The 17,511-nt window shown below is 41.9% G+C and overlaps 1 protein-coding gene across 1 annotated transcript; it reads right to left on the bottom strand.

Moving 5' to 3' along the window:
• Positions 1-3,404: 3,404 nt before the first annotated feature.
• LOC132757299 (uncharacterized) lies at positions 3,405-4,421 on the bottom strand. The gene has a single exon (XM_060748545.1). It carries the CDS (start codon positions 4,419-4,421, stop codon positions 3,405-3,407), a length of 1,017 nt encoding a protein of 338 aa, XP_060604528.1.
• Between the last annotated feature and the right edge of the window lie 13,090 nt (positions 4,422-17,511).

Genomic DNA, 17,511 nt, shown 5'->3' with positions numbered 1-17,511 from the left:
TTGGGAAATCGTTGTAACCCGCATTGCCCATTGGGTTTGGTATGGAGTGGCCTGGCTTCTTGAATTAGAATACTACACAGCCTCTTTGATGACCTTTGCTTTAAAAATTCCTCCCTGGTTTCAAGCTATGAAGTTTGCTGGAAAGGAAAGTAATGGGGAAAAGGAAGTTCTCGAAGAGGGATCGTGCAGGTCGGTCTGTGCCGTCTGGTTGCGGGTCGGAATGGCCCCTTGGTAGCGAGTAAAGTGATATGTGATGAACCAGAATGTTCTCGTACCGCCTTTATTAGACTTCTCCAAAGACAAATAGGTCTTCAAAACAACTCCAAAGGATGTTAGTCTAAGGGAAAGTGGGCTTGGGCTTTAAGCTGGGTGACTTCCTTCTCGGCAGTTTGGGGAAGTTTGAACCCTTTTCTGATAGATTTTCTAGGGCCCAACCAGAAAAACCTCTGTTTAACGCAAACAAAGGGTTCTGTCTCTACCTTTGGTGACCAACATCATCATGGAGTCCCTTTATGGCCCACTCTCTAAAACTCTCAGGCAAAACCAGCTGAAAAAGTTGCTGTCCATCAATTTCGCATGTTCTGTAGAGTACGCCGTCTCTGATGGTAAAGGATGGTCTGTGTCTTCTGTACTGCTTTAGGCTCATGGCTGAGTTGGTGTTTGTTGAGATGTATCCTGTTGTCCACAATCTCATACAACCTGGAAATAATGGGGTCTTTGGCCTGTTCTTCCTTCCAGTTGATTTTTGGAATACCTGAAGATAAAAATGTGTCTTCAAAAGGCTCAGACTCTAAACACACCATTACCTGTAAGAACATATGACTCGACAACGGGGATGTTCATTTGTTCTGGCTCTGGCTTCTGTACACATGGCCTTGATGACATCTGTAAACATGATTTCTTCATCTTCTTGAAGGTGTGGCCTCCTGCTCAAACCATCATCATCACTGTTCTGGTTACCTGGCTTGTAAAACAGCTTTGATGTTGTAGTTACCAAGAGCAACTAACCATCTGTGACTAGTAGCATCTAACTTGGCAGAAGAAGAGACATATGTAAGTGGGTTGTCGTCAGTTCGGACAATAAAGGTGTTTCCATACAGGTAGTCATGAAACTTCTCTGTGATGGCCCACTTCATACACAAAAACTCCAACTTTGTGTGCTGGGTAGTTCTTCTCACTGGCACGTAGACCTCTGCTGGCATAGCTAATAACACGTTCTAGGCCATCTTGTTCTTGGTATAAAACACTACCAAGACCTTCTGTCGAAGCATCTACAGAAACAATAAATGGTTTTAGGAAAAATCAGCATAACCAAGAACAGGTGAATGAGTTAAAAGATGTATTATAGTGTCGAAAGCCTGTTGTTTTGCTCATCACCCCAAACCCAGGGAGTTTTACTCTTCTTGGACTTCTTAGATGCCTTGTTGGTTGGATGAAACCTACTAAAAACGTTCATTAAGCGGCTTAGCCAATTTTAGCATAATTTTACAAAAACGCCTGTAATACCCTGTAAAACCAAGAATGTACCGTAAAGTTTTTACATTACTGTGGTACTGGCCAAGTAGTCAAAGGAGCATTTTTCAGGATCTGTATGGATACCATCTGAGGAAACAAACATAACCTAAATAAGAAACACTCGAACTGAAATTCACACTTTGAAGGTTTTAATTTAAGATCATGCTCTCGAACACGCCTCATACAAGCTTCTATTCTGTTGATATGTTCATCGAAAATCTGTGAAAAAAAAATAAACATCATCTAGAAAAATAAGACACTTCTTTTAAATTTAAATCGCCCATAAATGTTTCCATTAACCTTGAAATGTCCTTGCGAGCGTTTTGTGAGACCAAAGGGCCATTTCTCACATTCGTAAAAACCAAGTCTTCCAACACTAAAAAGCTGTCTTCTCCTTGTCTTCCTCAGCTATCTCGACTTGCCAAATCCACTACGTAAATCTAGTTTGGAAAAATATTTAGCATTAACAAGAGAATCTAACATGTCATCTACACGCGGCAAAGTATATGATCTTTGATGGTTCTTCTGTTCAGTTCACGCAAATCTATACAAATCTTAAACTGTTATCTTTCTTTCTGACCAAAACAACTTTGCTACAATAAGGAGATTGACTTTCTCTAATTGCACCACAATCTAACATTTACCGCAAATGTTGGCGAACTTCTTCATACATAGATGGCGGAAATTTCTCCTGTAAGGTTGTTTAAAAGGTTTATCATCAGTAAGTTTAATGTGATGTTTTAACTATGTCAGTTTTGCCCAATATCTGTAAAAGATTTAGAAAAATGATTTTCCCCCAATTGCCTAAAGTCTGCTGTGCTCTAATATACTGCTCCTCTGTCAAGTTTTCCTCATGTACTTTATACCTAAGTCCTGTAAATTTTTAAAAAGAAGAACATACTTCTGGTGGGTAGTAGAAGATTGTTTTTCAGGTTTCCATGAGTCAACAACTTTTACCTCTGAAAGAGAACAAATATGAGTATTTGGTAGAATTTGATGGGTTTACAAGTAACATTGCAAACACGGACTGGTACTCTAGCAGTAGATCCTTCACCATCAAGGGAGACAACTCGAGGACAAATATTCAAACCAGTTAATTGTGGTTTACCAGTAGCCTCTGTTACAGCTGTTGATATATATTATGATTCCTAACAAGACCTGAAATAGTAGAAACTTGAATTAGGATGTATCACAATAGGGAATTTGTTGGTTGACTTAAATATGGGGGTTGCGTTCATTGAACGCCGCCTTTCCTTGTTGATCTTGGGTTTTTTAAATTTTTTAAAAGAAGTTAAGGGTTTTTAATGTCATTTCATTTCCCAAAAAAATTCTTAAAGCACCCAAAAAAAGAAATTTTCATGATTAAAAACATTGTTAAAAAAAACGCAACCCCATTTTTACCAAAAATAAAGGGAATCTTGGGGGGTTTTTGTATTCCCCGGCCCCCTAAAAATTGGGGAAAGAAACACCAGGGGTTAAAAAAAGAAGCTATTAAAATTTTACCCTCAATATATAATATATGGTAATAAAACCCCTTTCATCTAAATTTTCAAATTTAAAACAGTTATTCACACAAATCAGGGTTTTGGGTTTAAAATGAATTGTATAAAGATCTGAAATCAAGGTAAAATTTGACCCCCATAACAAGTTTTAATTTAGTTTCCCTACCCCAAAAATAACAGCCTTGCCTTGATTGGCTTTGCCAACCCATTCTTGTCTACAAGTCACTAACTTGTTACTTTCAGGGCTTTTACCCACATTGACTTCCTCAGTTCGCCCTACAACAGAGGAGTCTACTCTTTTGGGTCGTTTTACCTTTAAATGTACTGTTTGACCTTTTACTATTTGACCTATTTCCAACATAACTCTTAATATCAGAATTATCTTTCTTATCTAGGTCTCTGTTGGTTATAACTCTGATAGTTTCCATCACGTCTCTGGTAATTGTACCTATTTCTAGAGAAATAATTGTTACTGGAACTCGCAGTTTCTTTTTGGCTTCTCCTGTATCTGTTTTCTAAAGAGAGCATTTTATTCATGAGTAAATCAATTTTACCAGTAAGATCATCAATAGTTTTCTTATCAACTGGCGTGGACTGCTGGGCTGCATTAACAGATGCTGAAATATTGCTAGAAGCTGACAATTCATGTTCAACAGAACGCACCTCTCTTAATAATGTGTTGTAATCTGAAATTGAATCATATTTATTTCTGGTAAGAATCTTCAACTTCTCATCACGCAAACCTGTCCAAAATTTAGAACGTAACATATCATTTCTAGCAGCAACTGTAACATGTCCACTTTCAACTGCGACTTGAAGTAAAGCTTCGAGACGACACCCATAAGCAGTAACATTCTCTGAAGATGCATTATAAAAAGATTGCATTACAGACTCATTGGTAGATACTTCACCAAAAAGAATATCAAGTTTATCTAATATAACAACACTTGATGCATGTTCACCTAAAGAAATAATTGTACGTCTTGCTGTACCTCGCGATGACCTTCTAATAACCTGTAAGATAACTTGTTCAGGTAAATTTTCTGAAATTAAACATTTAGTTTCAAATCTACATACAGCATAAGACTCGTCACCCTTTAAAGGAGGTTGATCACCTGAAAAATAAGGCAACTTTGGTGTCTCGAACTTCGGTACCTGAATTTGTGATGGATGCAAAGAAAAATCATGAGCTTGAGAAGCTCTAATAAAATCAGTCAATGGTCGCTTAGGGGCAGGTGTGCTTGTACTAACTGGTTTATGCAAAGCTGCATACTCAGATTTAGTTAGCACAACATAATCTCCATTACTCTTTAGAGCCTCTAAAATCTGCTTAAGGTGAGCATCGGACAAAGGTGCATCTTCACCTAATCCCATGCCACCTTTATCAGAAAACCCCTCAGCCATTTTAAACAAAAATGTTTAATGACTAGAAGTATGAACACAATCTACACAAATAAAACCTGTAAGAGAAATTCAATAGTAGCTGAAAAAAGAAAAAATTTGCACCTTTAAAATTAAAAAAATTAAAATTTTAATTGATGGCCCCCACCAAAGGGAAAATACTCTTTGAAAAAAATTCAAAAATTTATAAAAGGAAAAAAAATTACAATAATTTTTTATCTTCAAAAGCAGTGCAAATTTAGCCCAAATTTACAAAAACTTAAATTATTTCCCCCGTTTTTTTGTTTAAAAATTCAAAAAAATGCGCAGCTGTGAAACCCCCCAAAAAGCGAGAGTAAGCTATTTTTGGGGTTCGGTTTTAAACCCAAAAAACAAAATGAAAAAAGCGAAAAAAAAAAATAAATATTTTGTATGTATTATTTCAAAAAACAAAAAATTTTAAAATGTTCTAAAGAAAATAAAGTCGGGTAGCGCTGAAATTAGGGTACGTAAATTTTTAAACATTTACACAACACTAGGCTAAAATAGGTGAATAACACGTATAAAATATCAAATACTGTATACAAAATTTTACAATATGGTATACAGATACGTTATATCAATTTCACGCCGGTGACGGATCACAATATACTCAACCGTCGTCTGCTCAAGAATTACTATTTAATATACTGAAACACAAAATGACAACACAACACAGAACAGACAACCCTTACCTTAAACACTCCTCTTCTCAATCATAGATCTATGGTAAGTAAAGTGCAAAGAGTATGTGAAGACAGTATGCAAAGAAAGTGTGCTCGATTGTTGGGCAAGAATAAATCAGACCGAAGGATTTGGACAACTCAATAATTTAAACACGCCCTAACGTTTTAGAAAAAAAAATGATGAATAAATAACACACCCTATACTTAGAGAAAAAATAATGTAAATACCAAAAAATAACCTAAGACGCTGTGTTGTACTAAATATAAACTCTATCTAGATCAAACTCAATGACAAAAATATATCCCTAATTGATTATTTACTCAGTAAAGAAAAAAATCAGAAAGAGAAAAAAAATACCTCACGAAAATATATGACAAATCAGTTTACATATTCACAAAACAAATTTTACAAACCTCTATACATATCTATCACATCCAATAAAATCCTAAACAATATTTACACAAAATACTAAAGTGTTCTGCTTACCTTGAAACACTTTCCCTGTACGGATGACTGTTTATAGCAATAAGTTACTTCGGATTTCGTCTTGTTGTCTTTTCTCTAGTTCCATCAAGATGGCGGCTTCGATCTTGCTCGTCATGCACGGACTAAATCTCGTCTATCCGGTATCGGAATCATCCGGATATGGTCAGACTATCATATCTCACCACACTACCCCGACTTTAAAGACGATGTCCTCTCCCTGGAAGTGTACACCCCCCGACTCTTAAATCCCCCTCCTGGGTTTTTAACCATCCCCTTGACCCCCTTTTCAGGCGTTGGCCTGTAAAAACAGTTGTTTTTGTAGGGTTTTGAAGCGATTAAAAACTTTATTTTAAAATCCATTTAAATTTTTAATTTGAAAGGGTTTCCCCTGGATATCTCCGGGCCCATTTAAAAGGGCCGATAAACTCCCAAGCTGTTAGAAATTAGAACCCAATTTTTTTTACCCCCATCAAAAATGGCGTTAGCCAAGTCTTTCGAAGTAATCACCCCGGTTTTTTCCCCCCGCAAAAACAGCAGCAGTCATGCCAATTTAAAATGGGAAAGAAAATTTGTTCCCTGTCGAAATCCGGGTTTCTTTACCCCCGGGGGAACTGGAATAGGAGCTCTGTCCAAGAAAGGATTCTGTATCTTGTACAGCTCTTAATCCCTTAGCTGAGTTTCATCGAACCGGTCAACTAATCTGTAAAACCAAAGGAGGTGTTCGGGAATACCGACGTCCACTCTTTGACCATGCTCTCCGAGCCAGTAAAACAATGAAGATGGATGTTTTGTTCCTTTCGAACCCTGGGCTGAAGATGAAACAGTAAAGTCATGAAGGCTTCACTGGTATCGCCTGTACGCGCCATGCTTCTACAATGGATGATCAAAACATGCCTGTCCTGAAGAAAGCTCAAAGCACTGTTAAGGATCCTTAATTGGCTCCCCCAGAACTCTGATGACACTGTGTGGTCAATGCCAACCTCTCCCAGACCGATAACCTCTGGCATCTGTAGAAGGGATTCGGTCCGCTTCAATGTTTCATCTGTAACCTCGCCGACATCCTTAGGGTGCAGACCGATAGTTGGTGAAGTTTCCTTACCAAATCTTCGGAGGGGTAAGTAGCTGGGTCACAGAAGTTAGCCACAGCTCCCACAAGGTTTACTCGATGGTAGGGGTCACCAGTAGCCTGATTTATTTCGGCTAAACTGGCTCCACGCATACGCATCACTCCCTGCAATCTATCCAGGTGGAAGTGGCTATCAAATCCCTCTGGTACATCGGCTGGGGCTTCGGTAGGCTCTGAGGGCTCATCGGAGTCGTGGAACTGCTCCATCAGACTCTGGCGATGTCTTGGTTCAAGCTTAGCTATGATAACAATCAAGACGCGCCAATGGATGAGAGCTGCCAAAGAATTCATTGGCGAGATGACGAATCGCTCAGGGAGTTCTTGGAATAATTCCCGAGACATATCCTCCATCTCCTCCTTTAATCTGTTTGACACCTCCCGGTTACTGTCACGAGGAACTTGCTCAGTGCTGTTAATGTACTTTACCAGGTCCTCGAGCTTGGCTCGATTACCCAGCAACCAACCAGTCATCAGCTTGAGGGCTGCTACACGTTTTCGTGTCACTTCCTCCAATTCCCTCCCCTCCTTGAAAAGATTAGGGATGTGGTGCTGGAACGCATGACTCTTCGGATACGCATTTGGAATGTCGCACTCCGGAATCAAACATGGTTGCCTACGTTCCATTCTACGTCCCATGTCAGTATCAGACTTCCTGGATGACCTTTGCTGCTGAACTGATGATGGTCTACACCTTTCTGGGTTAGGTACAGTTATCTGTATCTTCCCTTTTTCCTCGGTGGTAGACCGCCTTGTCCCGTCTTTACTGGATGCTTGTTTGTTTGTTTGTTTCATTTTACGCCTTTTCCCAACAGTACTTCAGTCATATAGGCGGGTAGTTTCCTAACCATCGTTCCTGGAGAGTTACACCAGTACTTGACAACCTTCCTCCGCGCTAAACTACTTTACTGGATGCTGCTGCATGTGTCCTTTCCTTAGAGCGACTACCAGCCACCTTAGGAGTTGTCCCTTGGTGGGAGCCACGTCCTAGGGAAGAACTTCCTCTTGTGACGCATTCGACGGAGGACGTTTGTCCCCGGTCAGAATGACTCACCTTCGGTTTCTTGGGAATAGCACCACTGCTGACATCTCGGGATTCAGATCTGTCGTCCCTGGAGCTTACATAGCTCAACTGACCAGGCAAGTCAACCGTCATGCCACGTCCACAAGGCAGCATTCCCTCCTTGTCACTCCTGTGACGATGACGTCTTCTTGGTCGTCTTCGCCTTTTGGTAGAGACATCAACGTCTTTCTCTGACGGAACACGCTTCTTTACCGGAGAATGTTACCTTACTGGAGATATCGTCCCCCGATGTTCCGATGGAGAAGCCGGAACAGCCAACGATTGTTCCATAGAAGGGACCGTTGCACTGGAACTGTCCACTTCCATGGCCTCGGTTGCCGGAGAGGTGCTTAGCACGACCTCAACAGCTTCCGGACTGCCCACAATATCAACTACACTCAAAAGATTATCTTCGGTGCCCGATGATATTGATGACGACGCCTTTTCTTCTTCCTGCTTCTTTTCACTCCTAGCCTCCAAGGCCAATCTACCCTGATCTTCAACTACAGACGTGGTCGTTGGATCAGTCTTCTTCCGGTAATCGACCGAGGCTGTGGGTAGGACGGTACTGGCTATCGCCCTCTTCTTCTTCGGCAGGACATGGATATCTTCTGAAATCCAGTCATGACTCTGAAATTGTAGAGTAACAGCTTCTTGGGCTACGGTTACTTGCCACCTAGTTGCTTTCCCATGTTTTGCTAGACGGACATGTCCGAGAAGAGCGTTTATTTTCTCTTCTGGGGTCCCACGTCTACACATCATCAGGTTATATACAATTTCTTTTGGAGAACATAGAATCCTTAGGATTGTATTCTCCACCACCTCCCCTAAGTAATCTTTGGGTCTGGAACAGTGAGCCTTACTGAAAAACACAAACAAAACACTTCACATTAACAAAAAAAGAAATTCAGGTGCTTTGCAAGTCGTGCACTTGTACTTGTCAATGTCTAAGGCGTCTGACGCTGTAATGTTAAGACATGACCCATGATACCATTCATCACAGTAATCACACTGTATCATGAATCTTCCTTGCCATGGCTTCCGGCAAAAGCAATAAAGTGCTTTATCTTCATCTGTTGAAGAATATGCATCAACAGGTTTCTGTTGCCATTGCTGTATCCATGCTGGCATATTTTTATCATGGCATGGTTGACCACAAAAATTGCGTTGCGCAATTTCACTCTGAACAAAGGAACTGACAACTTCTCGACGATGACAGCAGGACCTTTCCAAGGAGAACACAATTTCTTGCATTTAACCTTTAAAGTGGCGGAGTCCAATAAATAGACAACATCACCTTCTTCGTACTGTCTCTCAAGTATACGCAGATCATAGTTTCTTTTCATGCGCTTCAGCGATGTCTTTAGAGTAGTCCTGGCCGTGTCATGTGCTTTCTGCATTTGACTGGTAAGCTTAGCTACAAAGTCATCTGCATCAATATTCTGTTTTCTTTGCGGGAACATTACATGAGAAGGTAGATTTTTTTCCCGGCCCAACATCAATTTGTTTGCAGTGAAGCCAGTGTTACGATTCACCGAGGCACGAAGGGCTCCCGCTAACTGCTGCAAATGTAAATCCCACTGGTTTTGATGTTTCCCAATAAAACATCGGACAGCATCCATCAACGTACGATTGTGTCTTTCTACTTGACCGTTGGTAGACGGGCGATAAGGAGTTGTTCTTGCCTTGTGAATTTGCAGTTCTTCACACAAGGCAGTAAACAGCTTCGACTCAAAATTACGTCCCTGGTCTGTGAACACTTGCAACGGACAACCGAACCTTGAAAAGAAATGATCCACAGCGGCTTTTGCTGTCACCTCAGCTGTCTGATTTGGTAATGGTACACATTCCACCCACTTGGTAAACTAATCTACCATCATGAGAATGTGTTCATTTCCTCTCGGTGCCTTCGGCAATGGTCCCATAAAATCCAAATGGACTCTCTCCATTGGCGCACTAGCTTGGTTTTCCCTCATACCACAATGTCCATACCTCTCGGTCTTCTTGTTGCGATAACAAACTTCACATGTCGTCACATAGTTTGCAATATCTTGACCCATACCATACCAGAAGAACTTCTCCTTTATCCTGGCCTTGGTCCTTGCAACGTCCTAATGACCCCCGGATGGCACATCATGATTAAGCCGAAGCACCATTTCCTTCAACTTATTTGGAAGCACCAAATCCTTCTCTTCTGTATCACCTCTGTTTCTGTATAGAACTTGGTCTATAAGTGAATACTGTTCTTTATTTAGCCAGTGAGACTTAGCCCCAGGGCTTGCTAGAAATAATTCACTTTCTTTTGGCTCAACGTTGTTGCACAACCAGTTATGAATGATACTTAGATCATCGTCTTTGGTCTGAGCTTCAATTATGTCGGTGATACTCATACCCCAGCACGTGTTAACGCAACTGGTATCACTACCGGATGTTGATCCATTGCTAGAGGTGGAAGTTGTTCCACAACTCATAGCTCGAACATTTTTCCCCTCTACGGTTATGGCATCGATATGTATATTCTTGATATCAGCCTCATATCTTTCGTTATGCTCCGCTCTTGCTTCTGGCACTGTTGACCTATGAGTCGAAGAGTTATCTTTCGAACTTTCATCCCTGTCTTTTGGATAATTACTCCCTGTGAACCTCTGCGACCCTTGTGACCTTGGGTTTACTGACGATACTATGAATTCGCAACTCCCCTCCAGGCGATCGTCCTTATTGCAATGATCCCTTATGACGGTTTAAGTGTCAAACTTGATCTTCTGCACACCTTGCGATGCCAAGGAAGTTACATCATCGACGTCCCTCGTAAATGAGGCCCAATTTCGGTCAGCCCTTGCGCAGTAATCACATCCCCCACAAGGCAGTTGATTTAACTCTACCCCAGCAACATACTCATCACACTGTCTCGATTCCGGATTTCGAGACAATGCATCAGCATTTGTATGTTTCTGGCCAGCTCGATGTTTCAGGACCATGTTGTATTGAGACAACTCTTCCATCCACCTGGCTAACTGTCCTTGTGGCTCTTTAAACCGCCATAACCATGTAAGACTGGAATGATCGGTTCTCACTGTAAATGGTCGACCCAGCAGATGTCTGTATAATCTGGTAAAACGTACGACCGCTAGAAGCTCTTTACGAGTTGTACAATATCTGCGCTGCTCTTTAGACAGCGAGAAACTGCCATATGCGATAACTTTTTCTTCTCCTTGTTGAATTTGAAGTAATTCTGCTCCAATTCCAAAATCAATCGCATCAACATCAAGAACATATTCATCTGTGTGATTTGGAAGTGCAAGTACAGGAGGTGAAGTAAGTGCTTTCTTCAATGTTGAGAATGCCCTCTCTTGTTCTTCTTCCCATTTGAATTTATTCTTGCCAATCACAGTGTATAGTGGCTCAGCTAATTTAGAGAAGTCTTTGACAAATACTCTATGGTAATTAGCGAGACCCAACCATCGGTCAACGTCTTTGGAACATGAAGACGTTGGCCATTCATGTATCACCTCAATGTTCTCCTTCGACATAGATAGTGAGTTGCTACTAACTATTCTGCCCAGAAATTCCACTTCTTGTTGGAAGAATATGCACTTCTTGGGTTTTAGTTCGTACATCCTCATCCTCGACAATGTATTAGCCAAATTATCCAAATGATCCTCAAAGCTTTTGCCAAGAACCAAGATGTCATCTAAAAAGGCTAGTACAGTCTGCCAGTTGAGACCCCTCAGTACCAAATTCATTACACGGGCAAAGGTTGGAGGTGCATTGCATAAACCGAACCCCATCTTTATGTGTTCGAACAGCCCATACTTTGTAATGAAAGCTGTCTTCTTTCTATCTTCTTCCTTGATCTTGATTTGCCAATAAGCGGAATTTGCATCAAGCTTGGAGAACCAAACACTACCAGCAAGAGTATCCAAGCAATCATCTACGAGTGGTAATTGAAATACATCTTTGACCGTCACGTTGTTTAAGGCCCTGTAATCTATACACCATCGAACCGAACCATATCGCTTTCGAATAAGAACCGGAGCTGAAGCCCATTCAGAAATAGATTTTTGAATAACACCTGCTTCAAGCATTTTCTTCAGATGAGCTTCCTCCTCCCCCACAAAGCAAGCAGGACTTTTTCTCATGCGTTGCTTTACAGACTTGGAATCACAAGTGTCGATGCCATGCTCCATTGCAGTGAAGTTCCCTAGGTCAAATTCATTTCTTGCAAAAACATCTTGAAATTCAATAAGCAACTTAGCCAACGAAAGACTTTGGTCTTTGGTCAGGTGCTCACTTGAACGTTCAAACATTTCTCGTAGATGACTTGGAATTTGCTAAGGAATGGTAATTGCTCCCTCCTGTACTGATTGTACTTTCACTGTGGTCTGGGATAAGTTGTTAGAGCCCAGATATTTGTCTACCTTGAATGCCATACCGATTTTTTCCCCTTTCTTCAACAGGCGATATCTGTCAGTGGTATTCATTACACACATTACCGGAAATGTTCCTGCAGCACGAACCACCCTTGGGATTAACATTTTTGAATTATTAACAGGTTCTATGCAGTAATCTGACATCATAGTGCTCGGGCAATTACATTTAACCCTTTTCACCGAGTTTGGAGGGATGATTTGTCGTCGCTCCACTGTCACTCTGGAAACAAATGGATTACTTGTCTGTGTTCCCATATTAAGCTGAATGACTCAATCAAACCGAGTCTGCAATTCTTATGTTATTTTGTTGTGATTAATGCTTCCGAGGGATCACTTTGTTTCCAGAATTTTGTACTTCACAACAGCAGGTGTCAAGTGCCGTGTGGCAGCCGCAAAAAGTTGCCCCGTACTTCACTTCAGTGTTGTTATATTTTCTGGTCCTTCGGGATCATTGGTGCCAGCACTATAAAGTGTTGAGAATTGAGTACCGCTCAAGCCGGTGCTAGGGGGCGTGAGGGATGTTGCACTTATTCATTATCCCTCATGTACAGACTCAATCAAACCGAGTCTGCAATTCTTATGTTATTTTGTTGTGATTAATGCTTCCGAGGGATCACTTTGTTTCCAGAATTTTGACCATCAAATACCAAGGTGCCTTCACTCATGTTTAATATGGATTCTCCTCTGTTTAATAAAATTTCAAACCCCAACAACATTTCCTGTTCAATTGGCGCCACATATAGTTCTTCTTCATACCATTTGTCACCAATTTTCAGCTTTACAGGACCAACAACAAAACCTCTCATTGATAATTGACGCCCCGCTGTAAGAAGTGTAACGTCACGCAATTTCTTTGGTTTCTTCTTTAGCCGACTATACAACCTGTCCGAAATGATAGTCACTTGAGCCGCTGTATCCACAATAGCCTCTACAATCTGGTCACCCACTTGTATGTCCATACTAAATTGTGATAATGACTGCAACTGGCATACTGTTACAGTATCCGGCTCCCTTACGGTCATTTCAGGTTGAACCTCTGGCTGGGTTGTACCAACATTGCTTTCTGTTGTTGTTGTTGTTGTTGTGCTGCTTTCATCTACCTGTTGAGGTGAAGTAGTACTCAAGCATGGACTTTGGTCCATGACTCTTTCCTCACTTGCTTCTGTTTCGCGCCATGCTTGGCATGGGGCGATTATCTGTGGCCCTCTGGCGCATACCGGAAGTACACCTTTAAGGTCCTTTCCTGGAACGGACGAGGGTCGACCTACTGCCTCGGCCCTTTGCTGTTTAAATCCGACTTGGGGTTTTGTTGCAACAAAGGACAGTCAGGTTTTATGTGCCCTTTTTTCCCACATTTATAGCAAGGACCCATGTGTTTTCTTCGTCTTCCTTGAGAATTTGTTTTTGCTTTTGCCTTCTCATCGAGTTTACTGACCATACTGTCAAAACTTTTTTGAAGTTTCACAATGGCTCCCTCCAGAGTACTTAATTGAGACGGGACAGCGTTAGCTTGTGCCACCTGAGGTTGTTTACTCTGGACTGCATAAACTTTAGCGCCATCATCTGCCACTTCCTTGCCAGCCCTCTTTTTGGAACGTCCATAAACTGACTGATGGAGATACTGGTAATACCTGATATTAGCCTTGGCTTCCTCTAAGGTTAAAAATAACCTAAGACGCTGTGTTGTACTAAATATAAACTCTATCTAGATCAAACTCAATGACAAAAATATATCCCTAATTGATTATTTACTCAGTAAAGAAAAAAATCGTAAAGAGAAAAAAAATACCTCACGAAAATATATGACAAATCAGTTTACATATTCACAAAACAAATTTTACAAACCTCTATACATATCTATCACATCCAATAAAAATCCTAAACAATATTTACACAAAATACTAAAGTGTTCTGCTTACCTTGAAACACTTTCCCTGTACGGATGACTGTTTATAGCAATAAGTTACTTCGGATTTCGTCTTGTTGTCTTTCTCTAGTTCCATCAAGATGGCGGCTTCAATCTTGCTCGTCATGCACGGACTTAAATCTCGTCTATCCGGTATCGGAATCATCCGGATATGGTCAGACCTATCATATCTCACCACACTCCCCCCGACTTTAAAGACGATGTCCTCTCCCTGGAAGTGTACACCCCGAGACTCTTAGTCCACTCCTGGGTTTCAAACCAGTACCCACTTGACCGCCTTTACAGGCGTTGGCCTGTAAATACAGTTTATTATCAATGTCAGGCGTTAGCAAGACAGATTACCATACTGTTATTAACCATCCATCAAGTTATTAATAGAAGGTTCTCCACTGGATCATCTTCCTGGGCACTATTTAACAGCGGCCAGCATCCAGCTCCTAAGCTCGTTAGAACTTAGAACCCCAAGTTTATTACTTACCTCCATACAAAACCCTGGCGTTAGCCACAGTCTTACGAAGTAATACCACCTGGTCTTCTGGTCGCCCCTTAGCAACTACAGCAGCAGTCATGCCAATTAATATGGGAGCGGAATATCTTGTTCCATGTCGAAACTCCGGCTTACTGTTTACCCCCGAATAACTGGAAGTATGGAGCCATCTGTCTCAAGAAGGATTTCTGCATATCTTGTACAGCTCTTAATCCCCTTAGGGCTGAGCTTCATCGAACGGGTCAACTAATCTGGTAAAAATCAAAGTAGGTGTTCGGGAAATACCGACGTCCACTCTTTGACCATGCTCTCCGAGCCATTAAAACAATGAAAGATCCGCTTCAATGTTCAACTTTAAAACCTCGCCCGAAACATCCTTAGGGGTTGCAGACCGAAAGTTTACAGGAACACCTCCTTCTTGGTGAAGTTTCCCTTTACCCAAATCTTCGGAGGGGTAAGTAGCCTGGGTCACAAAGTTAGCCCACAGCTCCCACAAGGTTTTACCCTCGATGGTAGGGGGTCACCATTAGCCCTGATTTTTTTCGGCTAAACTGGATCCAAACGCGGTACGCATCACTCCCTGCAATCTATCCAGGTGGAAGTTGCCTATCCCAAATCCCTTTTTCTGGTACATCGGCTGGGGCTTTCGGTAGGCTCTGAGGGCCTCATCGGAGGTCGTGGAAACTTGGCTCCCATCGACTCTCTGGCTTATTGCTTGGTTCAAGCTTAAGCTATGATAAACAATCAAGGACGCGCCAAATGGATGAGAAGCTGCCAAAAGAATTCATTGGCGAGAATGAACGAAAATCGCTCAGGGAGTTCTTGGAATAATTCCCGAGACATATTCCTCCATCTCCTCCTTTAATCTGTTTGACACCTCCCGGTTACCGTCACGAGGAACTTGGCTCAGTGCTGTGAATGTACTTTAACCAGGTCCTCGAGCTTGGCTCGATTATAACCAGCAAAACCAACCAGTCATCAGCTCGAGGGCTGCTTCACGTTTTCGTGTCACTTCCTCCAATTCCCTCCCCTCCTTGAAAAGATTAGGGATGTGGTGCTGGAACGCATGACTCTTCGGATACGCATTTGGAAATGTCGCACTCCGGAATCAAAACATGGTTGCCTACGTTCCATTCTACGTCCCTATTCAGTATCAGACTTCCTGGATGACCTTTGCTGCTGAACTGATGATGGTCTTACACCTTTCTGGGTTAGGTACAGTTATCTGTAATCTTCCGCTTTTTTCCTCGGTGGTAGAACCGCCTTGTCCCGTCTTTACTGGATGCTGCTGCATGCGATGACCTTTTCCTTAAGAGCGAAAACTTTACCAACCACCTTAGGAGTTGTCCCTTGGATGGGAAGCCACGTCCTAGGGAAGAACTTCCTCTTGTGACGCATTCGACGGAGGACGTTTGTCCCCGGTCAGAATGACTCCACCTTCGGTTTCTTGGGAAAAAAAATAGCACCACTGCTGACATCTCGGGATTCAGATCTGTCGTCCCTGGAGCTAACATAGCTCAACTGACCAGGCAAGTCAACCGTCATGCCACGTCCACAAGGCAGCATTCCCTCCTTGTCACTCCTGTGACGATGACGGTCTTCTTGGGTCGTCTTCGCCTATTGGTAGAGACATCAAAACGTCTTTTCTCTGACGGAACACGCTTCTTTACCGGAGAAGGATACCTAAAACTGGAGGATATCGTCCCCCGATGTTCCGATGAAGTAGCCGGAACAGCCAACGATTGTTCCATAGAAGGGACCGTTGCAATTGGAACTGTCCACTTCCCATGGGCCTCGGTTTTGCCGGAGATGTGCTTTAGCACGACCTCAACAGCTTCTGGACTTGCCCACAATATAAACTACACTCAAAAGATTATCTTCGGTGCCCGATGATATTGATGACGACGCCTTTTCTTCTCCTGCTTCTTTTCACTCCTAGCCTCCAAGGCCAATCTACCCTGATATTCAAGGATCGTTGGATCAGTCTTCTTCCGGTAATCGACCAAGGCTGTGGGTAGGACGGGACTGGCTATCGCCCCTCTTCTTCTTCGGCAGGATATGGATATTTTCTGAAAATCCAGTCATGACTCTGAAATTGTAGAGTAACAGCTTTTTGGGCTACGGTTACTAGCCACCGAGTTGCTTTCCCACTGTTTTGCTAGACGGACATGTTTCCGAGAGAAGAGCGTTTATTTTCTCTTCTGGGGTCCCACGTCTACACATCATCAGGTTATATACAATTTTTCTTTTGGAGAACATAGAATCCTTAGGATTGTATTCTCCACCACCCCCCCTAAGTAATCTTTGGGTCTGGAACAGTGAGCCTTACTGAAAAACACAAACAAAACCACTTCACAAAAAAAAAAAAAAAAATTCAGGTGCTTTGCAAGTCGTGCACTTGTACTTGTCAATGTCTAAGGCGCTCTGACGCTGTAATGTTTAAGACATGACCCATGATACCATTCATCACAGTAATCACACTGTATCATGAATCTTCCTTGCCATGGGCTTTCCGGCATAAGCAATAAAATGCTTTATCTTCATCTGTTGAAGAATATGCATCAACAGGTTTCTGTTGCCATTGCTGTATCCATGCTGGCATATTTCTATCATGGCATGATTTACCTATCATGGTTGACCACAAAAATTGCGTTGCGCAATTTCACTCTGAACAAAGAAACAGACAACTTCTCGACGATGACAGCAGTCTCTTTCCAAGGAGAACACAATTTCTTGTTTTTACGCCTTTAAAGTGGCGGAGTCCAATAAATAGACAACATCACCTTCTTTCGTACTGTCTCTCAAGTATACGCAGATCATAGTTTCTTTTCATGCGCTTCAGCGATGTCTTTAGAGTAGTCCTGGCCGTGTC

Source organism: Ruditapes philippinarum, unplaced genomic scaffold (genome assembly GCF_026571515.1).
Source record: "Ruditapes philippinarum isolate M1 unplaced genomic scaffold, ASM2657151v2 ctg5598_1_1_1_1, whole genome shotgun sequence".
Classification (NCBI taxonomy): Eukaryota; Metazoa; Mollusca; class Bivalvia; order Venerida; family Veneridae; genus Ruditapes; species Ruditapes philippinarum.
This window is presented reverse-complemented; position numbering and strand designations above follow the sequence as displayed.